Below are 21,582 nucleotides of genomic sequence, written 5' to 3'. Positions count from 1 at the left end.
TCAGCTTTCCAGACAAGTTTTGCATTTATCCATAAAAGGGTTTCATCATATGCTGAATGATATATTTTTAGACAGTAAATAATTCTTCCTTGAAAATGCAAACCAATTCACTCAACTGTTTAACAAAACCAACAAGATAATTAATATCAGTATATGAATAAGTATCTCACAAGAACATATGAAGTGAACCACAGAAAGTGACATCAAATAGCATTGTTTCCAGCTAACATGTATTAACAGTCATATAGATCTGTTATTCGGCTTTTTAACGAACTTTTTTGATGTTCATAATACCAACAAATGAACTTGTGTTTTTCGTAATTTCTTATAGTTTGTGTTTTAAACTGTTAGTTATCTTTATCCTGAAGATGTTAGTCTGACGACTAACGAAACTTGTCAGGTTTGTTTTTTAGTACTTGTTTAGTTTTAAAAAAACAGTCGTTTTTAATAAAAATGTGGTCACAAAACCGAAATAATTCGATTGAACTTCTTAACCACAGAAACCTCCGCATGATTATGAACATATGAAGTCTGTTTAAAGCCTTGGGAGGGGGGGAGGGATCTCAAGCTTGGCTGAAAAAGGTTTACTCTATTTCCATGATACTCTGGCAATCACCAAGGTTTGCTATCAACCCCATGAAAATTCTGGAAGTAATGGACAAAACTAACTGGTGGTCAAATCCTATATACATATAATCAACCCTGCCTACAAAAGCATGATAATCTATAGTACACATGACAGTAAGTGAGCTGAGAATAAGATGGAAGAAATTTATTGACATTTTGTTTACAAGACTTGTGACCACAGTTTCTTTAGTTTCTGGGGATACTAATGGAGCCATCCTGTTCTACTACTGGACTCAGGAGCAGGGATCAATGAAAAGGAGTGTTAGCACAGTATATTTCAAGTCAGGCAGAGAACAGATAGTGGTCCACTGTTGATTTACTTTTGATAGTTGTTTTTAAGAGGATAGAAGAATTATAGATGCCACCATTTGGAAACAATGTCTTTGGAATTTTTTTAGGAAAGGCAGAAACTAACAATCAGGACCACTTAGCAGAATATGCAAGGAATGAGAGAGAGGAATTATTAATCAGTTTCATTATGAAAGTTTTGGAGAACCTCTTCAAATATAGCAGCAATATTCAACAAGTCAAATGATCTGGAAACTGTGGAGAGTAATCAGCTGACTACAATTTTTGTAAGATAAATTTTTTTAATATTAATCTTACAAAGAAACACTAAAAATCCTATAGTACTATATAGGCATTTTTGGCCTTACCTTGGCCTGCCTTTACTACATTAGCATTATTATTATTATTATTATTAATATTAAACAAGACCTCATGGAGTCAAAGACTCATCTAGGAGGTCCTTTTATCTTACACACACATCTCATCATACCGTGTCTTAAACACATTCAAACTACTTGCAGACACCACGCTCTCAGGCAAGGCATTCCAATCACTCACAACTCTGCACGAAAAAAACCTGCCTCTCACTCCCTTACTCACACCCTCCTTATACAGTTTCCAGGGATGACCTCTGGTTCTCCCCTGATCTCCCACTATTTTCTGTAGAACTTCTCCACCATTGATCCTATAACAACCCCTTACCAACTTGTAGGTCTCTATCATATCTCCCCTCTTCCTTCTCTCCACGAGACTCTGCAAATTACATCTTTTCAATCTTTCCTCATACTCAACATTCCAGAGGTCAGAAACTACCTTAGTCAGTCGCCTTTGGACCCTTTCCAACATCTCTTCATCCTTCTGAAAACCCGGTGACCAAATCTGGGCACCGGGTTTTCATTAGGCAGCCCAAGAGTTTCACCAAGTAGTGAGGAACCCTTCTCTGAAAATAAACATGGTTTAAGCAATTTTCAAGACAACAGTTAACATAGTGGATTACGAAAAATTATGAATACAACTGCCTTGTTAGAGTAAAACTTTAGTTTCATATAAACCTAAATATGTACACTCAACGTTTCAACCTTCACATTAAGGTCATCTTCTGGAGTATATATACAAAGAAACAAGCTGCACTACAATCTACATGGCATGCTAAAGTTACTGATCAACCGTTAAAACTATTTACCTGACATCTAGTGTTAAAAAAAAAAAGCTCACTACATCAAAGCTAGAGTCCTGTTATTATTATTATCTATTAGGTTACAAAGTTAATTAAGCTGGAGATTAACATGTTCATGTATAAAATAATAGATAAATAAATAAACAGAAAATAAAATTACTTATATAAGTATACATATAAATTGCAACTGGTATGGATAGTGGCCAATAAAAAAATGAAAATTTGCTTATAGTCCTAAAGTCAGGGTTTGCTGGAAACTAAGTGGACTGAATGTGTGCCATCCAAAGTCTTAGAATTTTTAAGCCCCAATTATTATTAAGATTAGGGTGGTTAATCAAAATTTCACAGGCTTCTTTAAATTTCCATTCATACCAAGTTTTTGTATGATGCAAAGAACAAGTACTTTTCCAATCAATTCATAGTGGTTTGGTTCATATTAAGGTCAAAGCAATTAAGGGTATGAAATCTATATGCTGTCTATTAATTGCATATGTTCTTAGGATAGTTGTCTGTTTTTGCAAATAAAAAATCTGAGTTTTCAGGGGGGGGAGGAAAACTTTGCTACATTCATATGAGATCAGCCAGCTCACCCTTTTCAGCTGAAGGTGCCTCACCTTCAGCTGAAAGAGCTTTTCTTCTTTTCTTATCTGCATCTTAGATGAGATCCAAATCAAAGTTTTCTCAACTGAAGAACAAATGGCATGCTATATACAACCAGCATGTGAAGGCAATGCAATGAAAATAATCAAGTGCTTACATTTCTGTCAAAAAAAAAAAAAAATCCCTTTTGAGAATAAAGTTCTCAAAAGCAAGAAGGAAAGAAATGGCAGAGGATTGAGTGTGGCTGATTCACTTTCAGATGAAAAAATATATAAAGATTTCTCATCATAACACTAATTACAGGTATAAACCATATTGGTCTGTTCCGGTCTCATTATCCATCCAATATCTTTTTTTTGAGATCTACCCTGCCCTCTCTTTCCAATTGGCTTATATTTTAGTATTTGTTTAGGATGTCGGGTGTTGGTCATTTGGTTTACATGTTCAATCCATTTTTGTTTATAATTGTTTAGTTTTTCTTCTATTGATTTTGTTTTTAGTTCCTTTATATTGTCTTCGTTTCTTTTTTGATCTAATAATGTGTATTTTGGAGTTCTCATAAATCTCATATAAAGATTTCTCTCATCATGAAAAGAACTGACCTCAGATCTTTCCCAACTGAAAGAAACAAGCAGTATTGTTCTTTTCCAACTGCACAATAGAGGTGCCCTACCACAAAGTTTCTGTTTTAGCACCGTCTCTTTTCTACAAGTATTTTCATTGCTACAAGTATTTTCATGGTTGCTGCACCCAAAGTATTTTCATTGCTACAAGTATTTTCATGGTTGCTGCACCCCCTAGCCACACTCGGTGCCTTACTGAGTGTGGCCAAGGGGTGCTAAGAATCTCGCAGATGAAAACAGGCCGCCTCTTAAATCTATGAAAATGGCAATCGGTACCCTCAATACTTGAACTTTGGCAAGAGCCTACAGAATAGATTTATTAATCAAAGAACTAACCAATATCAACTTGGATATCCTGCTAGTGAATGATACAAAAAGATTGAAAGAACTGACAGCAAGATAGTACAATGGCTCATAGATACTCCTCGGAGCATCCTCAAACAATGGCAAACAAGGCAGAGTGGGCTTCATTGTTAAATCTAAGCTACCAAGTCGATCCTTTCTTGTAACATCATATCTGAAAGAATAGGTGTACTCATAACTGGAATAGAGAATAATATATAAATAATAACTAACACCCTTTTTTTGAATGTTAGTCAAGTGGGTTTTAATTTATTGTCCTACATGTTTTGCCGATTTTTGCTATTGGCATCTTCAGGGAATACAATTGATAAGCTATATGAAGGTAACAGACTAGGTTTTAACTGACAGTTCTAATTCATACAAAATTAGTATTGTGCGAGACAATGCGCGTGTCTCGGGAACATGATTTATTTGTTACGAGACATAATGTAATTGGTGTGAAAGTTCATTTCTTTGATGTTTAGTGATCTGATTAAAGCTTTCCAAATTTCCGGTAGGATTAGACCTCGATTCTTATTTAGGTTTCCTGTTGAACAGGCGACCGTAGCAGCCTCCTTGAAGGTTCTGGAATGGTAGTTCTCTTCTATATAGGGCATATGACGCTATCCCACTCAATGAGATGGTTGGTAGAGGCAAAGTGGCAAGAAAGGCCTGAAATATCTTGTCTGTTGTTTCTGACATATCCTATGTGTTCTTTCTGTCTCGTTTCGAAGCTTCTAGAGGTCTGACCAATGTAACTAACACTACAGGAGCAAGGTATATTATGTACTCTAGAGTACTTGTAGAATGGATGAGGGTCTTTCGATGATCTTAAAAATTTCTGAATAGTATTGTCTGGATTGAACGCTACTCTAATATTGTGTGGTTTTAGAAGGATAGCCAATTTTTTGGAAATACTGCTGACAAATGGAATAGTTATAGTACTGATGTGTTGAGTGTCATCACATTGTCTTTGTGGTATATCCGAAAAGAGGATATTGTTGCAGAGTCTTTTAGGATACCCATTTAAGGATAGCTATCTGGATATTGTATTCTTTTTGTAAGTCATCTTGGTCTGTTGTGTAATGTATAGCTCTTTTCTTAAGCATATGGATAATGCTAAGTTTCTGGGATATACGATGTGACAAGTTGAAATGGAAGTAACGTCCAGTATTCGTAGGTTTTCTATACACAGACAGGTTGATACTCTTATTGGTTTGTTTTTTTATTGGGATGTCTAGAAATTTCATCTTTTTCAATTTCTAATGTGAATTTGATGGTATTGTGGAAACTATTGATTTGGTTGAGATAATCCATTAGTTCTTCTTTTGTATGATTCCAAATAATAAAGATGTCATCAACATATCTGTTCCAAGTTTTCGGTTTTAGGGTAATTTGAGATAAGATTTTATCCTCTAGGTCTTCCATGAATAAGTCAGCACAAGGAGAGAGAGGGGGCTACCCATGGCTATACATTACACGACTTGGTCTTACTTTTTGTAAGACCAAGATGACTTACAAAAAGAATTAACTACAATATCCAGAGAGCTATCCTTAAATGGTTATCCTAAAAGACTCTGCAACAATATCCTCTTTTCGGATATACCACAAAGATAACGTGATGACACCCAATACATCAGTACTATAACTAGTCCATTTGTCAGCAGTATTTCCAAAAAATAGGCTATCATTCTAAAACCACACAATATTAGAGTAGCATTCAAGGCAGTCAATACTATTCAGAAATTAAGATCACCGAAAGACCCTCATCCATTCTACAAGTACTCTGGAGTATATAATATACCTTGCTCCTGCAGTGTTAGTTACGTTGGTCAGACCTCTAGAAGCTTCGAAACGAGACAGAAAGAACACATAGGATATGTCAGAAACAACAGACAAGATATTTCAGGCCTTTCTTGCCACTTTGCCTCTACCAACCATCTCATTGAGTGGGATAAGAGTCATATGTCCTATATAGAAGAGAACTACCATTCCAGAACCTTCAAAGAGGCTGCTACGGTCGCCCGTTCAACAGGAAACCTAAATAAGAATCACGGTCTAATCCTACCGGAAATTTGGAAAGCTTTAATCAGATCACTAAACATCAAAGAAATAAACTTTCACACCAATTACATTATGTCTCGTAACAAATAAATCATGTTCCCGAGACATGTGCATTGTCTCGCACAATACTAATTTTGTATGAATTAGAACTGTCAGTTAAAACCTAGTCTGTTACCTTCATATACCTTCTTACTAATTGTATTCACTGAAGATGCCGATAGCAAAAATCGGCAAAACATGTAGGACAATAAATTAAAACCCACTTGACTAACATTCAAAAAAAGTGTTTTAGTTATTATACAAATAGTCAAGGAAGAAAATCACAATATAACAATAAAATTGATATCCTGCTATGCTACAACATCTGTAGCTGATAATCAAGAAATAGAAAAATTTTACATGAATCTTGAACAGGCATTAATTTACAAGTCAACATACACATTCGTTGGTGGTAACTTTAATGCCAAAATAGGATGTGGAAAACAAAATGAAAAGTTTATAGGACCACATGGTCTGGGAGAAAGAAACAGAAGAGGAGAGAGAGAGATTAGCTGAATTTACTGCAGCTAAACAACTCTTTATCATGAACACTTTTTTTCAACAAATGTCTAGGAAGAAGATGGACTTGGAAATCACCGAATGGAGATGCAAAAAATGAAATTGACAAGATTTTAACAGACTGTTAAAATGTAGTAAATTTCACCTATTGTACCAACAAAATGTTGGTACAATAGGCAAAACATACTTCAACATAGATTCTGACCACAGACTCCTCACAGCCATTATAAGAATAGACCACAAAAAAAGAATAACATATCAGGGCAACATGAAACTATAAAAGATAACCCAAACAAATAGACTACCACAAGTTCAGAAAGTACATAGAAGAGACCGAATGGACTATTAAAAACTGTTACATAAATGATGACTATATTGACTTTATTAATAAATTCAACAAGTGCAAGAAAAAATCAGAAATTCCTGTGAAACAAAAGAAAAGGGAACGACTCTCACCTCAAACTATAGAACTACTGAAAAAGAGAAAAGAACTGAAGAAATCTGAAGAAAATTTTCTAGAATACAAAATTATCTGTAAGTTACTAAGAAAAAGAATTCCAGAAGACTACAAAGCTTTCAGGATACAAAAATTAAGAGAAGCAGTGCAGGCAAAAACCAGCCTGAAAAAAATAGAGAAAGACTTAAATTTTAAACAGTCAATTCCATCTGCTTTACAGGATCAAAATGGAGATAAACATACTAATAGAAAAAGGATATAAGAAATTGTGCAGAATTTTTATAATGATCTCTATGCAACTAAGTGCCAAGTTTCAGAACCTATCATTCCAAAACTAAGCAATATACCAGATATACGTCCAGAAGAAATAGAACATGCCCTTAAGAAAATGAATAAAGGTAAAGCATCAGGACTTGATCATGTTAAGGCTGAAGAAATCCAACAAGGTGGACCAATTATTTTCAAAGCCTTGGCTGCCAGATTCACGTGGTACTTCAAAGAAAGAAAGATTCCAGAGGAATGGAAAACCTCAAAAACCATACTTCTATTCAAAAAAAGGGAACAAGGAAGACATAAAAAACTATTGTCCAATCTATCTACTCTCTCTCACATATATAAAATCATGAACAGAGTAATACTGAACAGAATCCAAAACACTCTAAAAGACAACTCCAGCAGAGAGCAGGCAGGATTCAGAAGAGGCTTCTCCACAATAGATCATATCCAGGTCATTTCACAACTAACAGAAAAAAAGGAGAATACCGAATCCCTCTATGCTTTCTCTTTATTGATTTTAAAAAAGCATTTGATACCATAGAACACAATGCAGTCATCAGTGCCTTACTGGAAATAAATGTGGACCCTACTTACATCCACATGATAAAAGAAATTAACAAAAACCACACAAATAATCCCATTTGATCAACCTATAAATATAGATATAAAGAGAGGGGTCCGTCAAGGCAATGTGATCTCCCCAAATCTATTTACCTGCACTTTAGAATACATTATGAAAAAAATAGACCTAAAAGGAGGAATAAGCATAGATGGTGAAAAGCTACAAATCCTTATGTTTGCCAATGATCTAATACTGATATCCCACAACCCAAAAAGCCTAGAAGAAATGGGTGAAAAACAGCAGTAAGATAGGCTTAGAAATGAATCCAGAAAAAACAAAATGGATCAAAAACATCTACACAAGTGACAGTCACCTATGTATTGATAACATTATAGAACAAGTTGACTCCTACAATTACTTAGGACAAACAATAAAAATGAATAACGATTTATCTGAAGAACTAGCAAAAAGAAAGAAAGCTGCATGGCTATTCAACAGACTAAAAGAAACACTTACTGATCCGAATCTTGACATCTCTACGAAGGCAAAACTATTTAATAGTGATATTCTTCCATCACTCACATATGGATCAGAAACATGGAACACGACAAGAAAAGAAGAGACTCTCAGAATAAATCAGCATGCAATACAACACAGGATTTCTAACATCAGCAAAATAGAACATGTTAGAAACATGGAACTAAGAAAGAGATCAGGCATAAAAGATGTGTAACTGCAGTATATGAAAGCAAGATGAGATGGGCAGGTCACATAGCCAGACTCAAGGATTACAGACGGACATCTAGAACGCTCAACTGGCAACCAAGGATAAAGAGAAAACCATCAAGACCACCTACAAGATGGGAAGATCCATTAGTGAAATCTATGGGTATAACATGGAAGAGAGAGGCTCAAGATCGAGATCTTTGGAGGCATCTTTGTGACCTGCACTCATGGAGAAATACTGAGTGAAACACAGGTCCATCAAGGTAATATAAAAACATACATGACCTGGTCAACATCCATACACATTTTCAGCTTCGAATTTACGGAACCAACTTCTCAGCTTCCTTGTTTGGTCCCTTTACCTCTGTTATTTGGAATAACCTTCCCAATACTGTTCCACCTCTCCCCCAAAGACTAAAATATCCATCTGTTCAAGAAACACATCAACAGATTCTTTCCTTCTTTCACCATAATTTCATGACCACACAAACAACAAACAACACTGCATTATATGTTGTGTATATATATATATATATATATATATATATATATATATATATATATTAGGGAGAATATGCCCCCCTGGTGCCTATGATGCCCAACCCTCCATGTTCCGGACTAGTAGGCCAGTTCTCCTTGAATTCTGATGACTCGAAAGGGGTTCCCCCCCCTGGCATCTATGCCACCCAACCTCCCGAGTTCCGGACTGGTAGGCCGGTTCTCCTTGAATTCTGATGACTCGATACCCAGGGTAGCACCTGAGTTTCAAAACGTTTCAAAAAACGTGACATAAAAAGGCTTATCATTTTATATATATAGGATAGATATATATATATATAATCAAGTAAATAAATTAGTCTCCTAATTTGAAATAATACCAGTCCAACTAAGCTAAGAGTTTTTCATCATTCTAATATCAATACTTCTCTACTTAAAACCAAACAGTAATTATTATTATTATTACAGGCAACTCCAAACAGTCCTTAGACTCATCAAGGGAGGCCCTAAACATCATGTCCATCACAACTATTTGCCATTCACACAGTATCTATCATACTTTGCCTTGAACTCATTCAACGTCATAGCACCCACACCAGACTCTGGCAATTTGAATGTCTCAATCCTTCAGCAATTTGAATGTCTCAATCATATCTCCCCTTTTCTGCCTATCAACCAATTTCTGCAACCCCACAAATCTTCAACCTGTTTTCATAAGGTTCATTCCATAGACCTGCTTGCCTGGCATGCTAGAACTTCAATATGACTGTTGCAGCATTCCCTTTGTCTACAACTAATGAAATTATTTATTAATAATTTATTAATAACCTTTATTTTAATTTATAAATTAATAAACCTATAGTACATTTGTACTATGAGTGGGCTAAGAATTTTTGTTTCTTCATTTTATCAATTTTATAGTTTTCTGTATTGTCTAATTTATTTTTTTACAGTCTGAAAATCCTGCTATAGAGACCAAACACATAACTTTTAAAGCCTCCAATAAGCAAGGCAGTGGTCTCACACTGGATGATGAAATTCATCTTCCACCTAAAGACAATCATAAATGTCCATGCCCACAGTGAGATTTGAACTTGCAGCCTGTTTGCTTGTTGGAGAGTAAGTATGCTAATCAATCAGCCAGCCTGGTTGGCTCAGTGGTTGGCATACTTGCTTATTTAAAAAAAAAAAATCAGCTAACGCCTTTTTATTCCCGTATACGGGGAGTAGGCGAGGCCATTTAGCCCTATCTAACTTTTGGAGACTGAGTGGGCAGTTCAATCTCCACTGGTACCAATCAGAGATAGATGGCCCAAGGCTATCACTAATTAAGCGGTGCACAGTGAAGAGAGACGGCTCAAATGTGCCGCCATCTCGTGGTCCCTAACCCTAACACTTTATTATTAACTTTATTTTATGTTTAAAATAAAGCAGGAAAAGCGAAATAAATGATGGAGAAAATTATAAGCAAGTTTTTCCCAAAGTTGCCAACTTTAGTTGACAGTAAAGGAAAATATTGGATACAGAGCATTTCGACCAACAACTTAATTATGAGGATCGGATGAAGGAATGTGGACTACAGAGTTTGGCAGATAAAATAAGGAGAGGTGATATGATGGAGACTTTTAAACTGTTCAGAGGTGGTTACAGGGTTGACACTGGGGAGTTCTTTCGGTTGGTTGAACAGCAGGAAGGAGTGATGGCAAGGGGCCATCCCTGGAAGTTATGAAAGGAAACTGTGAGCAAGAGGGTGAGGAGTAGTTTCTCTGCATGGTGGGTGGTTGAACCATGGAATACATTGCCTGATAGAGTGGTGAGAGTGAGAACGGTCAATGAGTTTAAGGAGTGGTATGATAGATTTTTGTGTTTTCTAGGAGGGATCTCCCACGATGAGTATTGATAGACTTTGTGTTTCCTAGGAAGGACCTCCCACGATGAGTCTTTTGACTCCTTGCAGGCCTAAATAATAATAATAATAACTTGTTTACAACTAATATTCACAGAAACTCATACACAAATTGCTATTTTCCAATCTTGCTCCACAGCAAATTCCTGACATTTACTACAGGAAGAGTGTACACAGTGAATGAGTTTAAGGTAATATGATTAATGTTGCTTGTGCTGTTTAAGGAAGGCTACCACAATGCATCTTATGACTCTATGGAATAATAATAATAAAACTCTAATAATAATTGTTCTTGTAATTACTACATACTGTCCATTCTTGCTCCATATCAAATAACAAGTAATAGGTGTCCTATTTATTTATTTTTATGGGAGAAGTGATTTAAATTTTTTTTCAGCAGGAATAGTAGTTATGCTCTGCAAAATTTCATGCAAATTGGTAGAGCATACCTATCAAAATTTGCAACAAATGTACCATTAAGTAGCATATGATATGTGATGTTAGAGAATTAACATTTTATATACTTTGGTATTGAATGGCTTTGTGTGTGCATGTTAGTGAAGTAATTCCAAGTGATGAATCAGATCATAATAGGTGACTTTAAAGTATAAATTTCAATTAATTTAATTGGAGAAAGAATACACTATATGTAAATCATTTGGATCTGGTATCAGCAAAGAATCCTTAGACAGTAGGATACAACTTAGAAAAATTAGGGAACTTTCCTCCAATCCTTTCTCTTTTTAAGTTAATTTTATGAATAATTTTCTTCATAATAAGATGTGGTAATGCAGCATGCAACTTCTTATCATGAAGAACTATAAAAGTAATAGTAAAAAAAAAAGAAGTATTATGTCTTTATTTTGAAGAATAATGTGAAAGTTGTCTTCTGTGTAAAACAGCTAAAATGCTGTTTCATGCTCTCAATTCCAGATGATTGGATGGTTTGAAATTATCAGTCGCTACTAAAGCTATGTAGCCAGTGTATTAGGACTGTAAATCGTGTGTGCTTCTAGCCAGTTTGCTTGTTTTGTGATGTAAAGCCTTGCCACACTAGGGCACAATCTCATCTTTAAAATTCTTTGCATTCCAGATGGGATTCAAAACCATGATGTTTCCAACCACTGCCCATACTGAAACTGAACCCCAATTCCAATATGACAAAGCAGTACTGGGAAAGCTACAGGTATGCTTGGGAACCCTGCATGATAAAATTAACTTTATTAATAATTTATCGCTGCTTGAATAAATGACTGATTAAGTTATACACAAACAAACCATCTTTAAACTGGATATGTAACTATATGTCTTTATTATGCAAAACATTTCATCAAAAGAACTGAATGATTTTGGGAACTCCAAATAAGGATACCAGCTCCCTCAATTTTATGCATATATATCTTATTAAAAATTGAATTTATTTACAAAGTTATATTTTTCAATAACCACTAAACTAAATTTTACGCAAAAGTAATAAACTAACATCTGCATGTTTTGAGAGTTTCTAAAATTTGGCGGTTGTTCTGCTGCCATCTGTTACCCTACCCCCCCCCTTCCCTTTGGCTGGCGATGCCACAACTACTGCATTATACTCTCGAATCTTGCACTTCAACTTTACAGTAAACGGAAAGCGTAAAATAATATTTCCTAGTGCACATATTTTGAGACCCAAGAATGTAAAGTATCTTTACCCGCTCAAACGTGGTAACAGCAGTTTTAAATCTAGCTATACAACGACCAATCAATCTCCTAGAAAGAACTCGACCACAACCTGGAACAGGCATTTCTAATACAATAAGGCACCAGGTGGCACACAAAATAAATAATCCTGTCAATATGAAGTCATTATGAACACGGTAAATTAATAATTATATGAAGAGCCAAAGGCATGAAACTCTTTGAGTTTCTTATTCGGTTAAGAAACAATATGGGATGCAATATCCTTAAACTTAAATACGGTAAATTAAATTTATTATTATTATTACGAAACCAGAAACCAAAAACCAAAGTTTCTAGAAAAAAACGGAGTTTTTTTCCTAGAAACTTTGGAGTTTGTTCATACCGGAGATCATCTAACTCGAGAACCGATAGAAGAAAGGCTTACAAAAGTTCCTCCAAAGGTTATCTTTGGGGAAGCTAGGCCCAGAGGAACTCAAGAAAATCGATCGTAAAACGTGAAATGCTACCAGAAGGAATAGAAATATCAAGAAGGAAAGAAGATAACGTGTTGTTGCTGCTCTTGTTTCAACAGACACTATTTCAGACAATAGCATATCCTATTAGGGTCAGGGACCAAGAGACGGCAGCACTTATTTGTCCGTCTTTTCATCAGTTGCCACTTGTAATTCACGATAATCTTGGGCAACCTATTTATGATTAGCTACCTGTGGAGATTGAGCTGGCCACTGAGTTTTTCCAAAAAGTTAGATAGGATTAACACGACCTCGTCTACTTCCTATAAGGGAATAAAAGGAGTTAGCTTATTATTATTGTTATTATTATTATACATACATACATCTTTAAGGCCCAACTTTCCTAATTGGGTTGTGGGGGCAACAACTGCAAGAAGAACTTCCAATGGTCAAGATCCTCTACCAGCAAGCTCAGGTGTTCGGGTGGAATTCCCAAAAGCGTCCACCCAAGATTTTGGATATAATCTATCCAGCGAGTCCTTGGCCTTCCACGTGGCCTCTGGCTTGGCAAAGAGGGCCTGCTGAGGGAGCCTCTCTTGTGACATTCTGACCAGGTGCCCGTACCAACGTAACTGTGATCTCTCAACACGGAGAAGCAGCGGTTAAGTATTGAGGGTTTCCCGAATTGCAGAGCTTCTGACTTTGTCGAGTCTTGTCAGCCCTGCAACCCCTCTAAGGAATCTCATTTCAGCCGCTTGGATTCGTGTCCACATTCTTTCGGTCATTACCCAACTCTCATGACCATAGGTGAGGATGGGGACATAGAGGGTATTGAAGACAGCCAGCTCTGCCTTCTGACTTAACTCCCACTTCAATACTACTGAACGGCCAAGCTCCCACAATATTGAGCTTTCTAAGCCAATTCGAGTATCTAGCTCTACGTCCCATTTTCCATCATTCATGAATATGGACCACGGTATTTAAACTTCTCCATCTGCCACATTGGGACTCCACTTACATGTAGAGTGAACTGGGATGGTTGTCTTGAGACCACAAATGTTTCAGTTTTGGCCACACTGATCTTCATTCCGGCATCTGCACAAACAGCTGCAAACCTATCCAGGGTCCACTGGCGGTCATGTGTGGAAGAGCTAAGCAGAACTAAGTCACCTGCAAAAAGCTGACGTCCAATGCTACATCTTCCAATTCAGACACACTCACTGCCTCGGCTGTGCCTATCAATCCAGTCCATAAATATTATGAAAAGGAGGGGTGACAGAACACACCCTTGGTGGAGGCCAACGGAGACTGTGAAAGATTCAGACATTGTGCTGTTTACCCTGACACAAAACTCTGGACATTCATACAGGGACTTGATGGTAGCTAATAGTTGGCCATCCACTCCATACTCCTGTACTACGTGCCAAAGCTTATCCCGAGGAACCCGGTCATATGCCTTCTCCAAGTCCACAAAACATGTGTAGACATTCTTGGCATATTCCCAAGATTTCTCAAAGATTTGCCTTAAAGTGAAGATTTGGTCAGTTGTGCTTCTACAAGGATGAAAGCCACATTGTTCTTTCTGGAACTTTGACTCAACTATGCTCCTGCACCGTCTTTCCAAGCACTTCGCATACACTTTTCCAGGCAAGCTGAGCAGAGAGATGCTACGATAATTACTGCAATCCTTCTGGTCTCCCTTCTTAAAGACTGGTATTATTATGCCTGTCTGCCGTTTCTTTGGTGCTCGCCCAGATATCCAAGCAGCCTGACACACTCGAGTCAGACAGAGAACACCGTCTCGATTTAAGGCTTTTAGCAGTTCGGGCCGAATTTCATCATCGCCAGCAGCCTTGCCCGATTTTAGCGATTTTATTGCTAAATGGACCTCTTCAACTGTGAGACCAGTCATTGCCCCGATCTGCACCTCTTCGATGTCCACAACTGCCGGGCCACCCGGGTTAAGAAGGCTCTCAAAGTATTCCCTCCATCTGTGGAGGATATCCTTCTCGGTTGTTAAAAGTGCTCCATCAGAGGCCTTAATTGCCCTTGCTGTGCACGAATTTCTTCCCCGAAGGCGGCGGATGGTCTGCAAGAATACTTTGTTTGTATTTGCATAGGATGAGTCTAATCTTTCTTCAAAGGATTCCCAAGCCTTCTGCTTTGCTGTCTTTACTGCCTCAGCAGCAGCTTTTCGTGCCTCAGCATACCACAAACGCATCTCAGGTGACCTGACCATAAGCCATGTTAAGTAGGACACATTGGTTCAACCAATGTGTCCATGCGACCTTTTCTCACTGCCCGTTGCCACGCCGAGCCGCTTTCTGCCACAGCATGAGAGTGCAGAGGCAGTGACCGCTGTTCTGAACAGCTTCTACTCCTCCTCAACATCTTCAGTATGCTTGGGAATCTCTTTAAATCTGGAGGAAATGTCATCTGCAAAATTCTTCCTCACAGCCTCATTTTCCAATGTCTCCCATTTCACGCAGTATAGCTGCTTAGGCCTACCAACGTTGATGGTAGCATCTGGTTTCTGAAGCCGTATAGTGCACACAACAAGGTGGTGGTCAGTTGATAGTTCTGCCCCTCTTCTCACACGAACGTCCAACACTGAGGAAAATAGGTTTTCTGAGACTATATAAAAGTCAATCAGAGATATTTGTTCTAGTGTATCCCTGTACCAGGTATACTTATGGACTTCTCGGCTGGAAGAAGGTATTCATTATGGACAAGCTGTTAGTACAGCAAGAGTCCAATAATTTCAACCCATTCGCGTTAAGGTCAGGGGCGCCGTTCCTCCCAACCACACCCCTCCATGTCTGGTCATCTGTTCCAACATGTGCATTGAAGTCACCCATTAGCAGGACTGATTCCATGTCTGCCACCATGTCAAAAGCAGCATCCACTTCCTCTAGGAAGGCAGAGTATTCTGACTCCAGATTAGGTGCATAGGCTTGCACCACAGCCAAATCATGGTTTTTCATCTGAAGCCTTAACACATATACCCGTCCCCCAATGGGATCCACTCAGCAACACAGTCTGACAGCTGGGGGCTTGTGAATATTCCCACACCCGCCTGAGCAGACATTGTCGGGCACCAGAGTAGTAGAGCTTACATCCCTTATCCAGGTCGACAGTTCCAGAGCCTCTCCTCTTAGTCGAAGAAAGCCCGACTAAGTTTAGACAGTAGCGCTTGGCTTCCTCGACCATATCCAACTCTCCCCTGTCAGGGAGATGTTCCAGTTGCCTAAAGCCATAGTCTGGTGCCGTTGTCGTTGCCATTTCCGTCCTTTTGCAGAACCATTTCTTTGCGCTGCCCCTAAACACCTCCCGAAACGGGTAGCGGGCCCATTGATGGAGTTTCCTCTAGCAGAGTGCTGAGGAGTGGTGTCTAAGGGAGACTGTAACATATTTTTCGAACGGGTCCCTCTGCATAAAACCCGGACGCGTCCCTTGGTAACCCGCGCGACGGACGATGCGGTATAATCATTTTTTGAGGGCCTGATCATGTTACAGTGTTTGATAATGTCCTGTTAGTACAAGACGAAATGAAACAGCAAAATAGGAAAGAATTCCCCTCGAATACTCTAATAGCATTCGGGGGAAGGAGCAAGAAGAGAAGAAAGAAAGAAGCAAGGGAGGAAGAGGAGGGACCAGTCCACAGATAACATAACAGATGCATATTACATGAAGTAAGGCAAGGTCCAGTATCTGGTACCTCGGGTACCTGATGCTGGACCATATTTTTTGCCACGCCGATACTCACTAAAGTGAGCCCCTGAGTGATATTATTATTATTATTATTATTATTATTATTATTATTATTATTATTATTATTATTATTATTATTCCTGATACCTCCTGGGAGTCTGAAGACTCATTGCGAGAGGATACCTACAACTGTCTCAACCACTACACCGAACTTCTATCCATCATATCCATCAACGCCAACTACCGCCCACCTCCACCACAACTAGTATTTGTTGTCTGTAAATTGTGTGTATTATAGGCCGATTTGTCTGTATGCAGGATGAAAAACCCGAGTTTCTGGGAGGAAAAAATCCTGATACCTCCGCATGAGATCGACTAACTCTTCTTCGATTGAAATCGTCCAGATAGAGATTCCTCCCGTCGCGACGAGAATCGAACTTAGGCTTGTTCCAATCGAAAGGCGCAATGTACCGTCGTTCTTCCAATTGCGCTACGGATTATTATTATTATTATTAACCCACATCCACTGAGCTACACAGGAGCCTGTGTAGCTCAGTGGATGTGGCGTTTGCATACCACCGCGCTTGGCTGCACGAAGGAAGGCTTGGTTTCGAGTCTAGTTGGCGACTAGAGGAAATTTTTCTAAGCCTTTTTTCGACCGGTTCCCGAGTTAGTCGATCTCTGGCACGGGCAAGCAGGTTTTTCCTCCCGGAAACTCGGGTTTTTCGTCCTGTAAACTCACATTATTTCAGACATTAAAAAAAAGAAATATATATATATATATATATATATATATATATTGTGTTAGGGTTAGGGACCACGAGATGGCGGCACATTTGAGCCGTCTCTCTTCACTGTGTACCGCTTAATTAGTGATAGCCTTGGGCCATCTATCTCTGATTGGTACCAGTGGAGATTGAACTGCCCACTTAGTCTCCAAAAGTTAGATAGGGCTAAATGGCCTCGCCTACTCCCGTATACGGGAATAAAAAGGCGTTAGCTGATTTTTTTTTTTTTACATACAGGAGAGATTGAAGAATCTATAGCGCATTAGTGTGGGCTGCAGAGATAAGGATTGAAAAAGAAGTAATCTCTTAAAATTTTTCTTGATTAGTTAGAGGTAGGCAGGGTAGTTCAGATTCGATGTGTTCATATTTGTACTAAAGATGGATATTTGGCTGCTGCTTCTCTTATTTTTTACAGGCCCAACGGAACATGGAAGAACAATGGGTGCCAGTTTACTGGACCAATGACCATAGAAGTACCTGCAGAAGACGCACAGCTAAATCACTGTATCTGAGAGATTGAAGTTGAAAGATCCGTGGGGCGAATACTCTCCTGTGAAGGACATCGAGAATTTTCTCGATACCATCCTAAACCCGTATCACCCTAAACACATCCATAGTTTTCTAAGCATGGGTAGGTTTGGGATTTGTACACAGTTAGTAGACGGGTGGGTGAAAAATAGCATCTTGAACTGAAAAGAACTCATTTTTTAGAACTAAAGGAGTTCTTGAGGAGATCTTATGCTTGAGGAGATCTGAGGTAACTTCAGTCCAAAGTGAAAATGCTGATCCTGACAGTGATTTGTATATTACTGATAGTAAAGGAAGGTGAGCTGAGACTGCTGCTTTTATAAAAGAAAAAGCAACAATATCTTTTGATAGCATTGACGGTGAGGTGACCAGTTTATCCTCACATAACAGAGTAACACGAATGGAGTGAACTATCTAGAGCAAAACTGTGGATAAGATAATGGGGATTAAGGGTGAATCGTTTATGTATATAACGAGGAGGGTAGGTAATAGAACGAAGATCTGAAGCTGTACTGCATTGGTGGAGAAAAGCCCAAGAGAGAGAGAGAGAATATTATTGGAATAAAATATGCTAATTAATTTATTATTATTAGTAGTATCACTTCTTCTTGGCTTCCCGTATTAGGTAATTCTTTGCCTGTAACATTTTCAAGGGTTTAAAAAGTATTCTGCCCATCTCCTCCTGGGTCTTCCTGTTGACTGGTGTCTATCTGGTTTATATTTCCAAGCAATATTTGGCAATCTGTCCTCACTCATTCTTTGTATGTATTTTTCCTTTTCTATCTATAATTGGTGATGTCTTCTGTTATGTTAATTATTGATAATTGTTTTCTTATTTCATTTATCATCTTGTCTATTCTTTTATAGCCTGCGAGCAGTCTTAGGAACTTCATTTCTGCAGCTTCCACTTGTCTTTTATCTCGTTCACCCCAAGTCCATGTTTCACTGCTATATTTCAGAATTGCTTTGGTTATTATTTTATATAGTTTTACTTGGGTTGTTCTAGACATCTGTTTACTGAAGTGTCTATTCAAAGTTCTAGTGACTGCTAAGAATTTTTGCATTTTATATGCAACGCCGATTTCTCCATTGGGGTTATGTACTTTTCTAGATATTTAAATTTGTTCACTTGTTCTATTACTTTGTTGTGGATGACTAGTTTGCCTCTTTAATTTCTTTACCTTGAAATGCTATTGATTTCGTTTTATTTATTGAGATTTTCATGTCATACTGTTCTACTTTTTTTTTTTCAATACGTGTAGATTTTTCTGTAATTGGTCTTCATTTTCAGCAAAAATAACTTGATCGTCAGCATACAAAAGGCTGGTTAATTCTTTATTTTCAATTTTAATTCATGTGATTTTGTTTTTCCTCTATTCTCTTGAAATTTTTTCATATATATATATTGAAGAGTATTGGCGATAATCCACTTTCTTGAATGAGACCTCTATTGGTTTTAATTGTTTTCGGTTGTTTCATTATTAATTTTAATTTTAATATAGCTTTATTCCATTATATTTGCTATTTCTTTTGTGGTTTGCGGTGGATCTTTCAATTCATACAGTATATTGATTAATTTTGCTCTGTTGATTTGATCATGTGCATTCTCATAATCGATGGTCATATATGTTGGCAGTTAAATTCTATTCTTTTTTCTATAATTTATTTGAGTGTAAATGTGGTATCTGTGCAAGATCTTCCTTTTCTAAAGCCATATTGTTCTTCTCCAATAATTCCCTCGGTTCACTTATTAAATGCATTTATTCCAGGTTCTTAGTCCTTTCCTTTATCTCTGCAGTTTTATTCCTACAGCTTCCTATGCTGCTTGTTTTACTATTTGTTTAATGTTTGGCCATTCATTTTCTATATCTGTATCTTCATTTATTTTCTTTGTATGATTTGTAAGTCTTCTTTGATATAATTCTCTGATACTATCTTGCTGTAATAGTTCTATCTTATATTGCTCCTCGTTTTGTTTTTATGTTTTTCTATTGTTTCTATTTCTCTGGTTTGGGATCTTAGTAGTACTAATTAATAAATAGTGGTCAGAGTCAATATTGCATGCTCCGTATACTCTGCAATTTCTTAACAACTTCTTTAGTTTTTCACCCATTTTTATATAGTCAATGATGCTTTTATATCCTCAGGCTTCCAATGTATATTCATGTATATCTTTATGTTTAAAGAAGCTGTTGATGATTTTCAAATTATTATAGGATAGGCCACAAATTCCCTGAGTTCTCTTCCTTTCCCTGAGTTATTTATGGTCTTTAATATTTATAATATTAAATATTTAAATGTATTTGATCCAATTCTAGCATTGGAATTGCCTGCAAAGATTAAATAATCTTGTTTATTTGTGTTCTGAATTACGTGTTGGGGATTTTTATAAAATTTTTCTGTTTCAGATTTTTTTTTCCTTCTTCGGGTGCATATATTCCTATGATTGTAACAAGTTTCTTATTTATTTTAAGTCTAGCCGTTACTATTCTTTCAGAGATCCAGTTATTCGATTCAATTTTGTCATTCCATTTATTGCTAATCATGATGACTATACTTGCAGCTCCTTGTTTTTCGTTGGGTACTCTACTGTATATTAAACTGTAGTCCTGAATTCTGTAGAGCCTTTTGATTTTTTCTTTGTTTCTGAAATTACTATTATTTCTATTTTTATTTCTGTTGGAGAGAGCCTGTGTAGCTCAGTGGATGTGGCGTTTGCACACCATCGCGCTAGGCCGCACGAAGGAAGTCTTGGTTTCGAGTCTAGTCGGCGACTAGAGGAAATTTTTCTAAGCCTTTTTTCGACCGGTTCCCGAGTTAGTCGATCTCTGGCACGGGCAAGCAGGTTTTTCCTCCCGGAAACTCGGGTTTTTCGTCCTGTAAACTCAACAAAATCGACCGTAGAACTCACATTATTTCAGACATTAAATATATTGTGTTAGGGTTAGAGACCACGAGATGGCGGCACATTTGAGCCGTCTCTCTTCACTGCGTACCGCTTAATTAGTGATAGCCTTGGGCCATCTGTCTCTGATTGGGTACCAGTGGAGATTGAACTGCCCACTCAGTCTCCAAAAGTTAGATAGGGCTAAATGGCCTCGCCTACTCCCGTATATACGGGAACAAAAAGGCGTTAGCTGATTTCTGTTGGAGCTTTTTTGTGTTTCTTCGATCCTGTGCTTGATGCCTCTTCTATTTATTGTTTCAATCCGTATCCAGTTCATGGTCCTTTTTTCCACTTCAATTTCGTTATCCGTTTGGGCTGTCTGGTTTTTATTCCCTTCAAATTTCCGAGTAAAAGAATTTGTCAGCCGGGCTAGTTATCAACCATCCTGGTGATGGGGCTGCCATCTTAGGCCTCCAGACATGCTAGCTTTGGTCCTGGACTGCTTATTGGGTTCGCAGTCAACCACCATTTTTGATGGTCATTCCCCTATCCGTCACCTGGGGATCCATTTGGTAGCAGTAGCTCTGCTCCAAATTTATTATTATTATTATTATTTTGCTTTGAGATTGTCTGTATATTCCTTTATAAATGGCACTTGCTTCCATACCTCCATTGACAGAACAAAAAGACTATTATGGGTTCAATTTTAGGCCTCCAGACATGCTAGCTTTGGTCCTGGACTGCTTATTGGGTTCGCAGTCAACCACCATTTTTGATGGTCATTCCCCTATCCGTCACCTGGGGATCCATTTGGTAGCAGTAGCTCTGCTCC

The 21,582-nt window shown here is 37.7% G+C and overlaps 1 protein-coding gene across 1 annotated transcript in view; it reads right to left on the bottom strand.

The window, feature by feature from the left end:
- The window catches only part of BckdhA (Branched chain keto acid dehydrogenase E1 subunit alpha), a 120,632-nt gene extending 108,138 nt beyond the window's left edge, over window positions 1-12,494 (bottom strand). The window contains exon 1 of the mRNA XM_090398675.1: window positions 12,396-12,494. Within this exon, the coding sequence (XP_090254801.1) occupies window positions 12,396-12,488 (93 nt within the window). The 5' untranslated portion in view covers window positions 12,489-12,494. The remainder of the gene's footprint in view (window positions 1-12,395) is intronic.
- Between the last annotated feature and the right edge of the window lie 9,088 nt (window positions 12,495-21,582).

The sequence above is a fragment of the Typopeltis vanoorti genome, chromosome 10, assembly GCF_054136105.1.
Source record: "Typopeltis vanoorti isolate ZY-2024b chromosome 10, IOZ_Tvanoo_1.0, whole genome shotgun sequence".
Classification (NCBI taxonomy): Eukaryota; Metazoa; Arthropoda; class Arachnida; order Uropygi; family Thelyphonidae; genus Typopeltis; species Typopeltis vanoorti.
Note: the sequence above shows the minus strand (reverse complement) of the source record. Positions and strands in the feature narration are given on the sequence as shown.